General features: G+C 43.4%; 2 protein-coding genes across 6 annotated transcripts in view; one reads left to right on the top strand and one right to left on the bottom strand.

The window, feature by feature from the left end:
• LOC120898490 (HIV Tat-specific factor 1) overlaps nt 1–17,642 on the top strand; it is a 61,256-nt gene that overhangs the window by 7,280 nt on the left and 36,334 nt on the right. The window contains exons 1-2 of one of the 4 annotated variants that reach the window (XM_040304419.1): nt 1,929–2,142; nt 9,532–10,725. In XM_040304419.1, the coding sequence (XP_040160353.1) occupies nt 9,553–10,725 (1,173 nt within the window). In that variant the 5' untranslated portion in view covers nt 1,929–2,142; nt 9,532–9,552. The other 3 variants (XM_040304418.1, XM_040304416.1, XM_040304417.1) reach the window with 3 other exon arrangements.
• LOC120898493 overlaps nt 11,511–17,642 on the bottom strand; it is a 93,251-nt gene continuing 87,119 nt past the window's right edge. Inside the window, exons 4-9 of one of the 2 annotated variants that reach the window (XM_040304424.1) lie at nt 16,397–17,085; nt 16,044–16,301; nt 15,828–15,939; nt 15,545–15,601; nt 14,707–14,883; nt 11,511–14,617 (exon numbers count right to left, since the gene is read on the bottom strand). In XM_040304424.1, the coding sequence (XP_040160358.1) occupies nt 13,837–14,617; nt 14,707–14,883; nt 15,545–15,601; nt 15,828–15,939; nt 16,044–16,301; nt 16,397–16,424 (1,413 nt within the window). In that variant the 5' untranslated portion in view covers nt 16,425–17,085 and the 3' untranslated portion in view covers nt 11,511–13,836. The remainder of the gene's footprint in view (nt 14,618–14,706; nt 14,884–15,544; nt 15,602–15,827; nt 15,940–16,043; nt 16,302–16,396; nt 17,086–17,642) is intronic. The other variant, XM_040304425.1, reaches the window with a different exon arrangement.

Genomic DNA, 17,642 nt, shown 5'->3' with positions numbered 1-17,642 from the left:
ACCATTTAATATGCAGGAGATTTTAGTTAAAATTTTATCTTAATATCCACATACGTTGTTTACATGATTGCTTTTCAATAAGCCAATAGACTAATTTTCAATTATATAAAGATATAGATTTCAATTATGTATAGATTTATTTTCAACAGGATAATAAATCTACATTAAACTGTTATGTTTCCAATTTAATGATAAAAAAGCAAATCAATGAAAATACAGCAAGAAATCAACCAAAACTGTATTAAAAATCATTAGTTTTATCATCTTCTAGTTTGTGTATAGTCAATTACACTTCCCTTGGGGCATGGCTATCATATATAAAAGCCATCAAAAATGTAAACGAAACATACTTGGGTTCCAAGGGAAACACAAAAGAAAAATGGCCTGTTACTGAAAGTGTTAAAAAGTTCATAAAGAAATTTGTTTTGTAGCGATTTAATGATGAACATGATGATGTATTTTTACTGGGCTTTCTTAACTATTCCTCTCTATAATGCTTTTCAAATCGTATTTCTCTTGAATGTTTTGCAATATCAACTTGAGTTCTTGAGTCGTATATTTAATAGCATTTAAGTAATGATCAATAATTAAACTACTTCCGTGACCGTTTACACCCCATTATGTCAATCACATTGTAGTTTAAAAGTATTGTTTTTCTCTCTCTAGGTGTTGCAAGGCAATTTAAGACAATTAAAAATAATTTCACGATCGAGTAAAATATTCAGAACCGTTCGGCAAACCAGTATCATTACAGGGTTTCCCACGATATATTGGTTGGTTCCCATCAATTTTTGGTGGATTCCCATATTTTTTTGGTGCGTTCCCACGATTTTTTGGTCGTTTCCCAGAATTTTTTGGTCTAATTGTATTGATATCCAATCGGAAAATACCAATAAATTATAGGATCGAACCAAAAATCTATGGGATACAACCAAAAAATCGTGGGAACGCACCAAAAAATCATGGGAACTGACCAATAAATCGTGGGAAACCCTGTATCTGTCGTGCAGCGCAAACTTTGCTTATGCCTATTTTCGCCCATATCGTTTTCATTCTTCCATCAAGAAAGAATGCTGGGAACTGACACCGGTGGCAGGCACTGCACTACGTCACCGCAACAATTACCACACGGGGACATTGTTTGAAGAACCGCATGTATGTAGGTTAGCAAACGACCATCTCGAACCCACACACCGGTTACACACCAATTAACCCTCACCCAGATTCACCCCCCACGTGGTTTGGAAGAAATCAATACGCGCGTTGCGTATTATTTGGGTTTTTGCTTCATTCATGCGAAATCCTGGTAAAATTAAGTCCGAAGTCGCCGTGCGGAAGTGGGTCTTGGTCGGTTGTGTTATCGTCCTGAAAGAGGATAATAAAACCAAAACGAACTGTTAGGGTCGAGACGGTAAAGCGCGTTCCGCGTAGGACGTAATGCGGTGGAAAGCGTGAAAAGCACGGACTTTTCACATCAACCTTGCCCTTCTTTTGCTGTCGGTGTTGGTTGTTTGCGAGTTCAGTAGATGTTAGGTAACCTTGTGCCTAATTGGTGAGCTATGGTAGGGTATCCCGGAGGCGGTAAGCAGGAGGTGGTAGTCTTAGTGGTCAAGTGAAAGGTAAAATTGGGGATTAATTTGTTGCTGAAATTTAGGGAGCACTGTTTCCACCACGAAACGCTGTAAAGGTTGATTTAATTAATTCGTTTGACTGGTCGCGCCCTGCGTGTGCTTTACTTTGATATACTTTGAGTATAATTTATTTGCCGCAAATTATTTCAACGATCACGGAACGGTCAGCAGAGTTTGTGTTGGAAACATTACTTTATTTTATTTATTTAATTTTGTTTTTTATTTTTTTATTTTTGATTATGGTATGAAGTAAGATCATGGACTAATTGTTTTGCACTAAACAAACACTTTGAATGAATATGGGACTGTTAGCGCCTAGAGGTATGCAGAAAGGTAATAGCATACAAGTAGCCATAATTTTAGTCCATAACGATTAGAGTTAGTTAGTGTTAGTGAGAACGTGTATCGATCTGATGAAATAAATGTTAGAGTCTAAGTTGAACCACGGTCGAGAACACATCGGTTTCTTTTGATTGAGCTATTGAACATTTGGTCCTTCGAATAAAAGGGAGTAAGCGAGTTGTAAAAATCGCAATAGAATTCGGGACACTTAGATTCTCATCACAAGATCGCTGCGATTGTATCGTTTTTGTTTGCTTGTGCTGAATCCACGAGATTGTTTGTGAGTGGAAGAGTGTAGGCGTACGATTTGCCGGTGCATGCCTTTATGTGCGTGTTTTTTTTTTTACGTGAGTGCGCATGAAGGGGCATAGAGTTTGGTGACTATTGTTACACTTTTCCGGGAGTCGGCGGCTTAGAGTGCAGAAGTAAGCGAACGATAACAGTGCGTAAGCGTAATTTTGTGCGTGTACCGTTTTTTCTTAGCTTTAGCAATCGTGCTAGCGATTTGTGCGTGTGCGTTAGTTCGGCCATAGCGTGGGTCCGATTTACAGAGGTGCGCGTAACTATAGGTGACGTAAAATTGTTTTTTCGTTGATTGCTAGAAAACTACACACATTTGTGTTGGACCTGCTCCTGAGTTGGGATGAGAAGTGTATTTCGGCCAATTCGCGGGTCCGAATGCTAGGAGTGGTAAAATCGTGTGAAAATTAGAACAAGTTTAGCGTCGGAAAGATCGTTGCTAGGACAATCAGTTTGCGGTTATTGTGTTTCGGCCATCGTGACCAAGTTGGCGTCAGTGTTCGCCATCGCAATTTGAGGAGTGTCATTGAACTTTAAAATGCCGAAAGCATCGAAAGAAGCAGAAAAAATGGTGCCGTGGATAAGAATTTACCAAGATCGATTGGCAGGTCTAGAGCAATTTGAAGAATTTATGGATAATTATGTGGATGCACAACGTGGTGAATTAAGTAGTCAGCTTTTGTCCTTGGAAGAGGCAAAAAAGACTTTTGAAAGTGTGCGGGAAAAGTTGTTATTGGAGTATGATGAGTGTGATGAGGTACAGTTAAGAAGTGAGAGGAAGGAGTTTCAAAGAAAGTATCACAAAGTGAAAGGTTTTCTGTTAGAAAAACAAGGACGAGATGAAAGTGTACGACCGATCGCGAACAGTACTATGACGAACACAATATTTTCGAGTTCACAAGTGCGTTTACCGAAAATAGAGCTTCCTACGTTTAGTGGTGATATTACGCAATGGATGAGTTTTAAGGATCGTTTCGAATCGATGGTGCACGAGGTAGTGGAGTTGTCTGAAGTTATGAAGCTGCAATATTTACTGGCGTCGCTGAGAGGAGATGTAGCTCGACAATTTGAACATGTTCAACTTGTGGGGGAGAACTATTCGAGTACATGGAAGGCGCTTTTGAAGCGTTTCGATGATGAAAAGAAGCTGAAGCGCGAGTATTTTAAGGCGCTCATGGATCTTCAACCAATGGCAGCAGCAACACCCGAAGAGTTGACTCGAATCGTGAATGAATCTCGACGGTTGGTGCGGGGAATGGAACGACTAAAGGAGCCAGTATCAAAATGGGCTACACCTTTAACAAGTCTGGTAAGATGCAAAATTCATCAGGATACGTTAATGGCATACGAAATCTTTGCAGCTGACACGGAAGACAATTTTGATGACCTGATGGAATTCTGTGAAAAGAGGATAAAGATTTTGAACAACACCGTTACCGATGGGACAAACAGAATATCTACAAAAGCAGCTAATGAACCCATTTCAAGTCGTGCAGAGAACAACGGGCAGAGAAAGAAGGGAACGAAACCGAACGCAACTTTAGTATGTGCGAGCCAAGCACACAAAGCCGTTACAAAATGTTGCATTGTATGCCAGGGTGATCATCCAGTAGCAAGGTGTCCATCATTTGAGCGGCTCTCAGGAATAGAACGCCAGGAAGTAGTCAAAAAGAATGCACTATGTTTCAATTGCTTGACCAAAAATCATCGATCTATTTTCTGCCGTTCATCAACAAGATGTGAGAAGTGCAAGGGACGTCATCATATGTTATTATGTAATCGTATTGCCTTTCCAACCCCACCAAGTCGAGAAGAAACTATAAACGCTACAACGCATGTAAAAGCTGCCAAGGAGCAGATGGTCTGGTTGTCGACAGCACGAGTTTTAGTGTGCAATGAACATGGCGAGGAGATGATTGCTAGAGCATTATTAGATCAAGGTTCCCAGTCAAATTTTATCAGTGAGCAATTAGTGCAGCAGTTGAGACTGAGAAAACGACGACTTGCAAGACCATTATCGGGAATCGCAGCAGTAGAAGTAAGGGCTGTATCCGTTGTGACAGCAATCGTCAAGTCACGTGTAGCTGAGTTTGCCGCAACGCTTGATTGTTTGGTACTACCAAAGGTGACATCGGATTTTCCTTTTCGCACGAAAAACACGGAAAGGTGGAATATGCCGGTAGGAGTAACGTTAGCAGATCCAGCATTTTTCCGTAGTGATAAGATTGATATGCTGATTGGAGGAGAGCTGTTTGCTGAGCTGTTACAACAAGGGCAGTTACGTATTGCCCCACATTTGCCTAAGTTACTGGAGACGAGCTTTGGTTGGATAGTCAGCGGTAAAGAAGAGAATCAGCATGATACCAGTATGAGCAACCAGATGGCATGTTCCTGCATCAATGAAGAAGAAGACTTGAGCAGCTTGTTGGAGAAACTGGTGAGTTTGGAAGCTATACCTGAAGATCGAATTCTTTCCAGCGATGACCAGGAATGCGAGAGATGGTACCAAGAATCTACCAAACGAACAGAAGAGGGAAGATACATCGTTCAGCTGCCAAAGGTCAGTGATTTTATGCATAAGATGGGAGATTCACGACCAGTAGCTAAGAAACGGTTTACTGCGTTGGAACGTCGTATGAGGAATGATGCGAATTTGAGCGAAGCATATAAAAGGTTCATGTCTGAGTATTTGGAGTTAGGACATATGAGCAAGGTTTGCATGTATGACGAAGACGAGTTAAAGGAAAATACACCATGTTTTTATCTTCCACATCATGCTGTGTGGAAAGCAGATAGCACTACAACTAAATGCCGAGTGGTGTTTGATGCATCTTGTAAATGCAGGACAGGTTACAGCTTAAATGATCTCCTGTTAGCAGGACCTAGGTTGCAAGAGGACATAGAGCCAATATTACTGCGTTTCAGAATGAAAGCAGTCGCAATGGTTGCAGACATTGAGAAGATGTATAGACAAGTCCTAGTGTCGGAGAGTGACAGAAATCTTCAGCGAATCTTATGGAGGGAAGATAGCAGTCATCCAATTGCCGTTTATCAACTAAACACGGTTACCTATGGAACTACATGCGCTCCATACTTGGCAATACGCACATTAAGGAAGATATTTGAAGACCATGAGAATGAATTTCCAATGGCAAAGACATGGTATGATGACTTTTATGTCGACGATTTGCTGTCCGGAGCAGAAACAGAGGCAGAAGCGATACACATTCGTGATCAAGTGATAGAAATGATGGATCGAGCAGGATTCAAGTTGAGAAAGTGGGCATCCAATCGTGCATCAGCTTTAGACGGATTACCCAATGAAGAGTTGGCTCAACCTGAACAGAAGGAGAGGAGTCTCGATACGAAACCCATAAGCACGTTAGGCTTAACTTGGGACCCAAAGACAGATCGATTGAGGGTACGAGTTCCCTGTGTAGATGTATCGAAGCCACCGACAAAAAGTCAAGTGATGGGAAGTATTGCCAAGATATACGATCCATTAGGTTTTGTGGACCCAATAAAGATGGTGGCAAAACTTTTTATGCAACGGTTGTGGACGTTGAAGGAGGCAGACGGATCAATGTGGCCATGGGACAAGGAGTTACCAGAAGTATTGCAAAAGCAATGGGCAACGTTTTGCAGCCACTTGGGAGAGTTGAATAACGTAAGTGTTCCACGATTTACCAATCCTACGATGAGCGACGATTTACAATACCACATTTTCTGTGATGCATCGGAGAAAGGATATGGGGCATGTGCATATTTGAGGTGCAAGACAGAAGAAATATGTGTGGCTAATCTGCTTGTATCTAAGTCCAAGGTGGCACCTCTCGCGAAACGACTTACAATTGCAAGACTGGAACTTTGTGCAGCATTGTTGGCGAGCAACTTATACAATTTTATTAGAAAAGCAAGATTGCCGGAAGCACCATGCTATCTGTGGACGGATTCGATGACCACATGGTATTGGATCACCTCACCTCATCAAGGTTGGAAAACGTTTGTGGCAAATAGGACGGCCAAAATCCAATCTCTTACTAACGGATGCCAGTGGAGGCATGTCCCAGGCATTGAAAATCCCGCAGACTTGGTATCGAGAGGATGTCAGCCAGCAGCCTTAGTGGAGTGCCAGCTATGGTGGTCGGGGCCATCGTGGTTAGTAAAAAATGAAGATGAGTGGCCAAGATCAGCATTTACTAAACCAGCAGAGGCGACAGGAGAAGAGAAGACAACAGCTGCATTGGTGTCAACCGAAGTTCAGAGTGGTTGGGATGAACTCTTTTCTAAATATTCTACATACAGTAAACTTCGTCGAGTTGTTGGATACTGCGTACGGTTTTTAGACAACGTAAGGGGAGGCTCCAAAACGAAGAAGAGAGGGCTTGTGATTGAACGTCTCACTAGCGAGGAAATACAAAGGTCAGAAAAGATGCTGTGTAGAATGGCACAAATGGATGGATTTGCCCAAGAGATGAAGGAGTTGAAGGCTGGAAGGGGAGTGGCCCGTTCCTCAGCAGTACGAGTATGTGATCCATGGATTGATGAGGAAGGTCTGATGCGCGTGAATGGCAGACTACGGCATGCGGAAACAAGCCATTCGATGAAGTACCCGATAATCATTCCGAAAGGACATATGTTGGCGAAATTGCTGGCATACTATTGCCACATAAAGTATCATCATGCAGGCCCACAAATGATGCTATCTACATTGCGTCAGGAATTTTGGATCATCGGTGCAAGGTCAGTGGTCAAGACGATTTATAATCGGTGCATTAGATGTTTTAGGTGCAACCCGAAATCTACTGAACAACCGATGGGAGATTTGCCGAAATGTAGAGTTTCCCAAGCAAAGCCGTTTGCAGTATCTGGTGTCGACTATTGTGGTCCAGTTTTCTTGAAGGGGAGCCATCGGCGAGCAGCTCCAGTGAAGGCGTTTATTGCAGTGTTTGTGTGTTTTGTTACACGCGCAGTGCACCTGGAATTGGTGTCCGACCTAAGCACACCAGCGTTTCTGGCAGCATTACGGAGATTTATCGCTAGAAGAGGAACTGTAACGGAAATTCATTCTGACAATGGTACCAACTTCAAGGGAGCAGCGAATGAGTTGAACAAGTTGTATGAGCTCTTCAACTCTACTGATCATCAGCAAAGTATTTGGACCTGGACAGCTGAACAGCAGATCAGATGGAAGTTTATCCCGCCTCGCGCGCCACACTTTGGAGGCTTATGGGAAGCAGCAGTGAAATCAATGAAGCGTCATTTACTGCGTGTGTTGGGCACATCATCGGTGTCACACGAAGACATGGTGACACTATTGGCCGAGATTGAGTCTTGTTTGAATTCCCGTCCGATTTCACCATTGTCGGACAGTCCAAATGATTATGAAGTACTAACGCCAGGTCATTTTCTCACAGGTTCAAATATGCAACATTTAGCGGAAGTAGACGTAAAAAACATCCCCGAGAACCGCTTGAACCATTGGAGACACGTTCAACATCGACTACAGCATTTTTGGAAGCGTTGGCATGTGGAATATCTTCAACAGCTGCAGACTAGACCCAAATGGAGAGGCCCAGTACGACTGATCTGTCCTGGAATGATGGTAATCGTACGAGAAGATAATGTGCCACCGCTAAAATGGCCATTAGCGAGAATAATCGATGTACACCCAGGACCAGACGGCACCGTAAGAGTAGTCACGTTGCGTACACCACAAGCAAAAGAACTAAAGAGGCCAGTTAGTAGAGTTTGCGTACTACCATTGGAAGACAATGAACTTTATACGATGAAAGGAAACACATGAACTGAGGCGACAATCTCGTGTGACAGTTTTTTTTGTCGAGTTAAACATTTGGTTAGTTTTTTGTCGAGTTAAGTTTTTTTTTATAAAATATTATCTATTGTATTATATGAAGTATTATGAATTGTGAAGCATGTTGCATGAAATCGAATGTGGCTTATAAATAGCACAGTTTTTGATCATAGAAGTGAAGTACTTAAGGGATTGAATTATGTTGACGTGAATTGTAAAATTTTCAATTTTGGTGGTCGGGAAATGTTAGCGCCTAGAGGTATGCAGAAAGGTAATAGCATACAAGTAGCCATAATTTTAGTCCATAACGATTAGAGTTAGTTAGTGTTAGTGAGAACGTGTATCGATCTGATGAAATAAATGTTAGAGTCTAAGTTGAACCACGGTCGAGAACACATCGGTTTCTTTTGATTGAGCTATTGAACAGGGACTGATTAAGTATCTAAATCTAAATTATTGTATATTATATTATATGAACATATAACACATAATTCGTTTCAATGCACAATTGGATACTTCTCAACAAAATTTGGTAAAAATTGTAGAGAATGGAAAAAAGGCTACATCTTCCTTTCTACAGTTACAAAAAAATACTATAGATAAAATACAAAATAATGAAATAATATGTATGATAATAATAATAACAATAATGCTATGAAATAATAATGTGCAAATGAAAGGAATAACTAGGAATGAGCAAGGAAAAAAAATATCAAAAGGTAGAAAGAATCAATTAGACATAAATATTAGATCAGAAGAGAAAAATGGATCAAAACCATTGCCAGCAAAAACAAAACAATAAAATTTAAATTTAAAACCATATTGGTCATAATAAACATAAAAAGAGGATAATTGATGGTAACACTCTTTTTTCTGCGAATTCAATATAAACAACACTTTCAATAGAAAAGGATGAAATGAAATAATAGTAGGAATAGGAAAAAATCAAATAAGATAATTTGCAAAAAAAGATAAAAAATTGAAGTTTATGTTTAGAAATAATTAGTGAAAACAAATATAAAATTTGATAAATAACAAAAAGTCTCTTCATGTTGTAAAAGAACCAAATTTGGTAAATGAACTTAAGCTAAACAGGAAAAGAAGAGTTAAAAAATGAAATGAAATGGAAGACAATACAAGAGTTTATCAATCTTAATAGAATGAAGTAACAAATAGTTCGAAATCATTTGCTAGAACTCTACTTTAAGATTTAATTTTTTTTCTCATATCTCGCTATCCAATATACATCAGCATTCATGAAATAATTTCATTTGGCAACTATTGACAAATCTGCTGACAACTCTAGTGTATCACATTACATTATTCATCGCACCAAACGTCATCCCCGAAAGCAACCTAACCACGGCCCGGATCCGTCATCCAGTCGTACATGTTCGCACAAGTTTAACCAGTGTATTGTGTGTATCTTGTTTGTTCTTCCAGCTCAGTCCACCGTCAACCATCATGTCCAGTGGTGAAAGTGACGCCAGTGAACCAGCAAACGTTAGTGCTGCCCCGACGATGAGCTCCCAGGAGACGGCCGCCGCGAGCGTAATGCTGACCGATTCCGAAAACACAAACAACGAGAACCGTGTCATAGAGATGGAATCCAATCCGAGCTCGGGAGACACCGAAGCGCAGACTGCTCCTTCATCGAGTGCAATGGAACCGGCGGAAGCACCTGTGGCCGTGAGTGAGCTCCCCGCAGAGCGAAAGGATGATGATGAGACGGGGCCGTCCCCAAAAGAAGCTGCCGGCACGGCAGATGTACCCACCGGGGAGAAGGATCAGTATGCGGAGCATGTAACGTACAACGAGGCAGGTGAAGCCATCTACACCGATCCGGCGACAAAGTACCAGTACCGGTGGAGCAAGGAAAAAAGTGAATGGGTTCCACGGGAGGAGTCGGGCAAGGCGGGTGAAACACCCGCGGATAATCCGTACGAGAACGAACACTATCGGTGGTGTCACGAGAAGAAGGAATGGATACCGAAGCAGCAAAATGTGACCGAAACGGAGCACTATCGGTGGGACGAGAAGGCAGCGAAATGGGTCCCGAAGGAGCGTCCAGCTGGTGCGGGGGAAGGTGATGATCGTAGCTACGGGTACGAGGACGGTGTGCACACGTACAAGGATAAGGATGGTGCGGTGTACTTTTGGGACGAAGAGCGGAAAGCCTGGTTCCCCAAGGTGGATGATGAGTTTATGGCCATATATCAACTGAACTACGGGTTCATCGACAATACGTCCGGTGGAAGTGGACCGGCGGCGGCGGCACCTGCCCCAGCTCGGGTAGTGAGTGAACCGTCTGGTAGGGAATTGTCCGGATGCGACGAGGACGATGACGCTGATGAGCAGGGCGAGGAAGCGCAACGGGTAGCAGCAGCAGCAGCAGCAAAGGGCAAGAAACGGAAAGCTCCCCCGGAACCACCGAAATGGTTCGAAATCGCACCGGAGCATAACACGAAGGTGTATGTGTCAAACCTGCCGACGGACATTAGCGAGGAAGAGTTCGGGGAGTTAATGTCCAAGTGTGGCATGGTGATGAAGGACCCAAAGACGCACAAGCTGAAGCTGAAGCTGTACCGTGAGCCGGACGGAACGCTCAAGGGCGATGGGCTGTGTCACTACATTAAGGTAGGTGGATTACGAGTTCTTTGCTTGTTTTTGGTTGGATTCCTCGGGTGGGATAGGAGGAACCGCCCTGTCGGATTGACATGTGTAGATTAAGCTCATTTACTCAAGGTAAGGCCCTAAGCGGCCATTTGCCTTACCCTAAAAAGAGTCCCAAATTAACAACTGTGTCTTTGGAGCGGTCCCGTGGTAATGTCGTCAACTCGAACGACTAAACAACATACTCGTCAAGGGTTCAAGCCCAGAGTGGGAGCGTCCCCCCGTAGCAAGAACTGACTTATCCAGCTACTACGTGGAATAAAATCTTTGAAAGCCTGTATAGGCCGGGCATGTCCGCGTAGGACGTTTACGCCAAATAAGGGGAATTTCGGTATATTCTATTTCCCCTTTGTTCCTATAACCTGATCAGGAATAGTTCCTTATGTCTGCAATTAGCATTCTACGTCCTCTGACCCCCCCTCCCCCCCTTTGTTTATAATGACCCGCTCAAAATTGTCTTTACTTTTGTTATATTCTTGTTTTAGTTTAGTGCTGTTTAGTGTATCTTTCTTGTACTGTTATTTTTTCTTTGTTTTCTACTCTTTTTGTTTACTTTTTCATTTTACAAAGAGTGTATTTATTTTCCGTTACTTACATTTATTACTTTCATTTAAAACGCGTTTCTTTCCATTACATATTTCCTTCTTTTATTTTCTTGTTTAATTTGATCGTTCTTTCATTAACACTGCTTTTTCTTCAATCAAAAACAGCTTACACAACAATAACAAATCAATCACTTACCCATCCCATCGTTTTCACAAATCTGTTCCATTTATTGCTTTATCGTTTTGCTGTCCTGCAAATGCACTTACCCATTTTTGGCGCGTTACGCTCATCCCGCGTGTGCTCAACAAACGAACGCAGTAAGTGGCGCGCGCGCACACGCAATCGCTCAAGTAATACTTTATTTCAATCAGTGGGTAGTGTATGCCTTGCTGTGTAAAACCGAGTTTGCCAATGCCCCAAATTCCTTCCGGGACATGTTCTTCGTGTTGGATATTGCATGATTGTGTGGTGTGCTATACTCTAAAAGGGTTTTTGTTGTTTTTCTTTTTAAATCCTGTACTGCATAAACTGAACCTTATTATGAGCTGAAAGGGGAAATTTGTTTTACTTCTTCGTTTTAAATCGTTGTATTGTGAGCTTACTTTTTAAATGTGTTTTCTTTTCTCATGTTTTTGTTGTTGCAAACGGATAATCATCCCGTGCGCAAGCAGTTTGTGCGCAGGACACTTTATAATCTATACGCAACTTTCATTTTGCTCTAATCTTTAAACGTCATCATCCGCGGCGTCCTCCAACTAACCACACATATACGCAACGGCTAACTAGATTGATTCCCTCGCGACGGTGAGAACGAACTCCCCACCCTGGTGTGACACATACGCTTGCTGTGCAATACTCTCTGTCCCACTGTTTTGTTTTACTGTTCTTTGCCCTTTCACTTTAAATACATCCGTTTGTGTTTTGTATATTATTATAGGTAGTAAATTACAAATAGTTTATGCTTTCGCGTTTGGCGTTTTTAACTTTGTAGTTTGTAGAGAAACGGGGAAACCGGTTCCGGCTTTTGTTTTTGTTTTTGTTTTTCGTGCGAGTTGCTTATAATTTTTGTTTTCATATTCGTATTAATTTTCCGGAAATTCTCGCAATCATGAACCAAACCCGCTGTTTGCATTTGGTTTTGCAAACACGTGCAAACACTTTCACAAAAGTAGGAACAGTAAACTACATAAACAATATAGAGATAATTATAGTAGTGGTTGCATAAGGTAATATAAGTAGTAAATAGCATGGCAATTAGAAATTAAGCGCTACTCTTCTGTTAGACTTACTTCTTCTGTACATCGGTACGAGGATTGGTCAGCTGTGTTCGTCAATTTTCTTGCAATCATTCCACGCCTCTTTGAACTGCTTTCATCTCAAAAGCTGACCCCTTTTTCCTCTGTGCTATCAACTGTGTTAGTATACTATTCTTAAACAGGAAAAAAGGAGAAGATAAAAGGAGCATCTGTATATAAATTCTCTTCGCCATTTAAACGTACGCTTCCTCTCTCTCTTCCTTGCTCTCTTTCTCTCTCTATTCGCTAGTTTGTTCTACCAAATAGTGAAACATTTGTTCTCTTGTTTTCATCTTTGTTTTGAGGTTCTTCGAGAGGGAGAATCCCTTTCTGCAAACAGATTCCCTTTTTTTAAATGTTATACTTTATTCCTCAGTTTGGTCACAAATTCTACCAGGTGTGGTTTAGTGGCATTGTTTAGTGTTTAACCTTATTAACCTGCTTCTGCTAATAGTAGTTTCCTGGAACGAGATTGTGTTTCTAATACGCCGAAAGACTATATTGAGGGTGACAATTTGGCCTGTTGTTGCGTGTTTTTTTTTGTTTATTCGAACGTCGAATTCACCATTTTACATTTCTTAAACGCACTAAAACTCTAGCTCTGCTCGATCGTAGTTGGTGGTTCGCAGCTCAGATCTCTCATGCGCTTGCTACTAGGTAGCGTTGGCAATGTACAAGACACGAAGAACCACAAAAGACTTATCCCAGTGAAAAGCGCAGTGTGCAAATTGCATTAGAAATTGGAGATTTTTTTGTTTTTGGCTAGATGGCGGTTTTTTTTGTTTCTGCTTAGGTGCAACTTTACTCTAAGAACTAAGTGAAGAACTGCTTCAGAAAATTAGATGCAGGTTGTAGTAGTAATAGTAGTAGTAATCTGTTCCAAAAGCACACCTCTGGTGTGTTTACGGGATGTGTAGTAGTAGCAGCGGTACTACTAGTTCGGGTTCTTTGTTCCAAAAAACGGGTTTTGGGATATGTATCGCCGTTCCGTTCCTTTTCCTCGATTGTTATTCTGCTTGAGTTTTGCCTACTCCAGGAGAAAGGCGTATTCATTTACACTATTTCTAGACGACGGTGCGACTTGCTTGGTTCACTCCAAAGCGGGAGTGTGCACGGTCTGCGGTTGAGACACCACTGGACCGACCATTTTTGTCCATTTTTTTCGCGCTATCGTCTAGAAACTAGTGTGTATACTATCTTGCTTGTGTTTAGTGTGCTGGTACGGGGTACCACCTTACGGCACTACCTCGTTCGCCCGCTCGAGCTTTAGCTTGAGCAGCTTCTGCTCCTTCAGCTTCTTGCGCATGGCACGGGTCTGGAAGAAGGCCTGCTGCTCCTCGGGCGTCAGCTTCTGCAGCCGTTTGCGCAGAAAATCGCGGCTCGCTTGCTTTTCCTGCGACGTCATCGAGCGGTTCGCGTATCGGGTGGTGTGGTGTGCGGATGGTAGTCGTGCTGCGTTCGGTCTTGTTGTTGGTGGTGGCGTTGTAGTGGTAGTAGTAGTAGTGCTGGTAGTCGTTGTGGTGGTAGTAGGCGGTGCAGCACTGGTAGTAGTAGTTGGCGGATACGCTGGCACATAGTACTGCTGCGTCCTCTTGGTTGGCTTGTGCGCACCCGGCTGGTGACGGTGCTGATGCGGCAGGCGATGCTCCTCTCCGGTGCGCATTCGGTGACCGCGCGGGAAGCTTGGTTCACGCGTCCTGCCATTGCGCGGGCTAAAGTCTACGTTGAAGCGTGCGGCGGAATGATAGGAACCTCCCCAACCGCCACCACCACCACCGTTTCGGTGTCCGTTATCGATCGTGTTGATGTCGTTCGACGCGTCCGGAGCGTACTGCGCGAGATGCTGCTTGCGGCCGACCACTTCCGGCGGGATGTAGGTGCGCCGGTCGGCGGCGGTCGGAGCGGCGACAGGCTTCTTCGGACGATTTGCTCGGCGCCGATGGGCCGGCCGGATCGAGGGATTCGATTGCATCACGCGCTTGACGCTGTTATACAGGCGCGGTTTACCGTACTCGCTGCAAGACAACAAGAAAAAACACAGCGAAACACACAAATTAGCTTTTTTGAAGAACTCCCAGACATTGCATATCCTCTTGGCTGCTACCTTTGCGTACGGTTGTTGCCTTCGCTCACGATGTACACCAGCTTCTCGTTGGCCCGCTCGTTCGGGTAGGTTTTGTTCCACTTTTCGTACACTAGGCTGCGGCCCATCTCGGACACGAGCGGCATTCGGTGCTGGCAGATGTAGTTCATTTTGTCTGTGCACGCTGCGGCCGACCATCTGGACACGGGTTTGTGGGTGCAAAGAAAATTGGGGAGGAAAAAATAGGAACAACACAACCATTAGTCAAGCCATGTAGCAAGGGGCCTTCGCAACCCATTTGTATATGTACAGGACTTAGATCTAGCATTCTACAGCCTTTATGTTAAGTGTTCTATCACCAAGCCACAAAGGTGTGCGTGCGCAATTCACTACATTTACGGCAGTTCGTGCTGCTTGTACCGGTGCCACTAGGTTTACTATAAAGTGTTAATGTTATGCTTGGCTTGTCATGTACTAAAACTACGAAATGACTACGTGCACTGGCAGTTAGTCCAGTTGTTCGTGCAAAGTGTTTAATACCAGTACGCTACTTTCGCTACACAACACAGCAAGTTCTACGAATACAACGAATGTTGCACCACCGTATGGTGGGGTGTTACCTTTTTAGCTATTTGCTCACGCAAATGTAAAATAGAAAACTAATAAAAACACTAAATGTGTATGAATTTAAAGTACAAAATGGAAAACAAAACAAAATGGGACAAAAGAGCGCAGGATAAGTTTGAAGTTGGCAAGCGCATCATTCCGGGGTTTTTTAATCGTTGTGTGGAGCAGTTTCGTTTTTTTTCCAAAACAAATCCAAAACGGGCTCTGGGTGCAGTATCATATGTCCACTTACCTAAACTTGATGTCGGCTTTAAGCAGTGCACAGTGGAAGGTCAAATCCTGGCTGCTCCTGCAAAAAATGCTCATAAGTAAATGCGATCTCTCGTTTTTAACGGATGAAACGTGTAAGAAGTTTGGCTAAGAATTAGGTGCCCGGTTGGAACATCCTACTATTGCAGGGTGCTCTGTTTTGATTTTTTTGGGAGAAGAATTTGTGCTGTTCTGTTCTTGGCGCAGATTTTGCGTGAAAAGAAGTAAAACCAAAGGAAAAATGCAATATGAAGCAGTATAATCACCTAGGCACCATTTGGCTGAACGATTGGTACTCGATTTCGCGCCCATTGTGGCCCCACTGCCATTTCTTCAGCTTCCAGTTGTAGTTGCCACCGATCCAGAGGTCTTCTCGCACTGGTGCGTCGTAAACAAAAATGCCAAAATATGAAAACAAACGTTATTGTAATATATTTTTAAAAGAAAACTCTCAAAGCGGCGCACGGGTGCGGGTTTCTTACAGCCCATTTTCTGCAGAGTTCGCCGGAGCACCTTGTCCTCGTACATCATCGGTTCCGCCAGCTTGCTGTTGTGGTCCTTACACTCAAAGTACGCATCGAGCCAGTTCAGCTTGTTCGGGGATATGTAGTAGCACTCGTTGCTGATGCTAGTGAACTTGGGCGGACACATGCCGTACTTGCGCTTGTACCGCCGGTTCGGCCGGTCCGTGTCGTTAGCGCCCGACACTGCCAGGCAGGCGGCGAGCAGGCAAAGTGTGGCTAAAGGATGAAAGTGCAACGAAAAATAGAGGGAATTTCTTCCATCAATGAACGAGATGGCTCTCTTTCTCTGATCTCCGGGATGTTCCACTTACCTAGGAGTAGAGCTTTCGATTCCATCATGACACGCAGGGGTGGGGATAAATCAAAGCGGAAGGTGTAATCTTTCCCGTACCACGATCCAAGTAGCCACAGTATATCTATCCACACTACGGCACGCTCACTGAAATATCATCCGGACGGTTTCCGGGGGTTCCGTTGGGGTAATTGCAAACAGCGTCCCTTACCCTTTTCCGGACGGTTGGGGTTTAACAGTAAAAGGATACTACCACACCCCGTCGTCTGCCAGTGGCGAACTAATTGAAGGTTTAGTGTACGCGCCAAACTGTTCTGCTGGTGTGTAACAGAGAGAGGCCCCTCTTCGGTCGGCACGACGTGAAGTGAATTTAATTAAAATTATTTCACAGAACCCGCCGCTACTTGCGAGTGGCTACAAATTTTCTTCCCAGCTGGCTGCTGTTTACGTGTGTGTATATCCTTTTTTTCTCTCCCGACTTTGGGGTCGTGTTTCGCGTTGATTCCCCCGCTTGAAAATGGATGACGATGATGGCGGTACACCTTCTTCTGGGCTCCTATCGCTTGCTTCGATGTGCGCGTTTATAAGCGAGGGCAGAAAAATGTGGCGAGCGCGCGTCCTCGTTTTTGAATCCTTTTAACCGGATGGGGGCCGTTTCAATCCGTTTGATATCGTGTTTCGTACGCCAGGGGCAAAAACCGGGAAGGTCTAGAGCAGGAACAGGAATAAAGAAGCAAAAAAAGTGAATTAATATAAAGTTGGTGGAGTGGTAGTAATAAGATATCGTTTTAAATAGTTTCGCTCAATGCTGTGTGCACTCAAGCGGCTAATAAGGTTGATGTCTAGGGAAAGGGGTACACGAGCGCCCTCTAGGTGCGAGACTGTGAAGCGCGCTTGTGAAGTCATTGGAGAGCACGTGCTTTATCCAAATCGTACGTTTTGGTGTACAGAGGCAGCGTAGGATCTAAAGGAAGTAATAAATAATTCTCTCTACCTCCCGTTCTCTCTCTCTCTTCCCCCCCCCCAAATCTCTTCATCTTTATCTTCCTCACCGAATATCCGCCATGGCGTTAGGCGCTGCGGAGGGCGGTGTTAATGATGCCCGCGTGATTGCAAATGGTGTTAAGTGTAATTTCCGTTAGTATATCCTGCCCGGAGTGTAATTTTAATTGCTTCGTATAGCTCGCGCAGCTTAGTGCTCGTGACACATACGAGCCAACACATTGGTTGGAGAGTTGGGGAGAGAAAAAGAAGGCTTTTATAGG

Source organism: Anopheles arabiensis, chromosome 2, assembly GCF_016920715.1.
Source record: "Anopheles arabiensis isolate DONGOLA chromosome 2, AaraD3, whole genome shotgun sequence".
Classification (NCBI taxonomy): Eukaryota; Metazoa; Arthropoda; class Insecta; order Diptera; family Culicidae; genus Anopheles; species Anopheles arabiensis.
The sequence above is the reverse complement of the archived record's forward strand: the minus strand, read 5'-3'. Positions and strand labels throughout refer to the sequence as shown.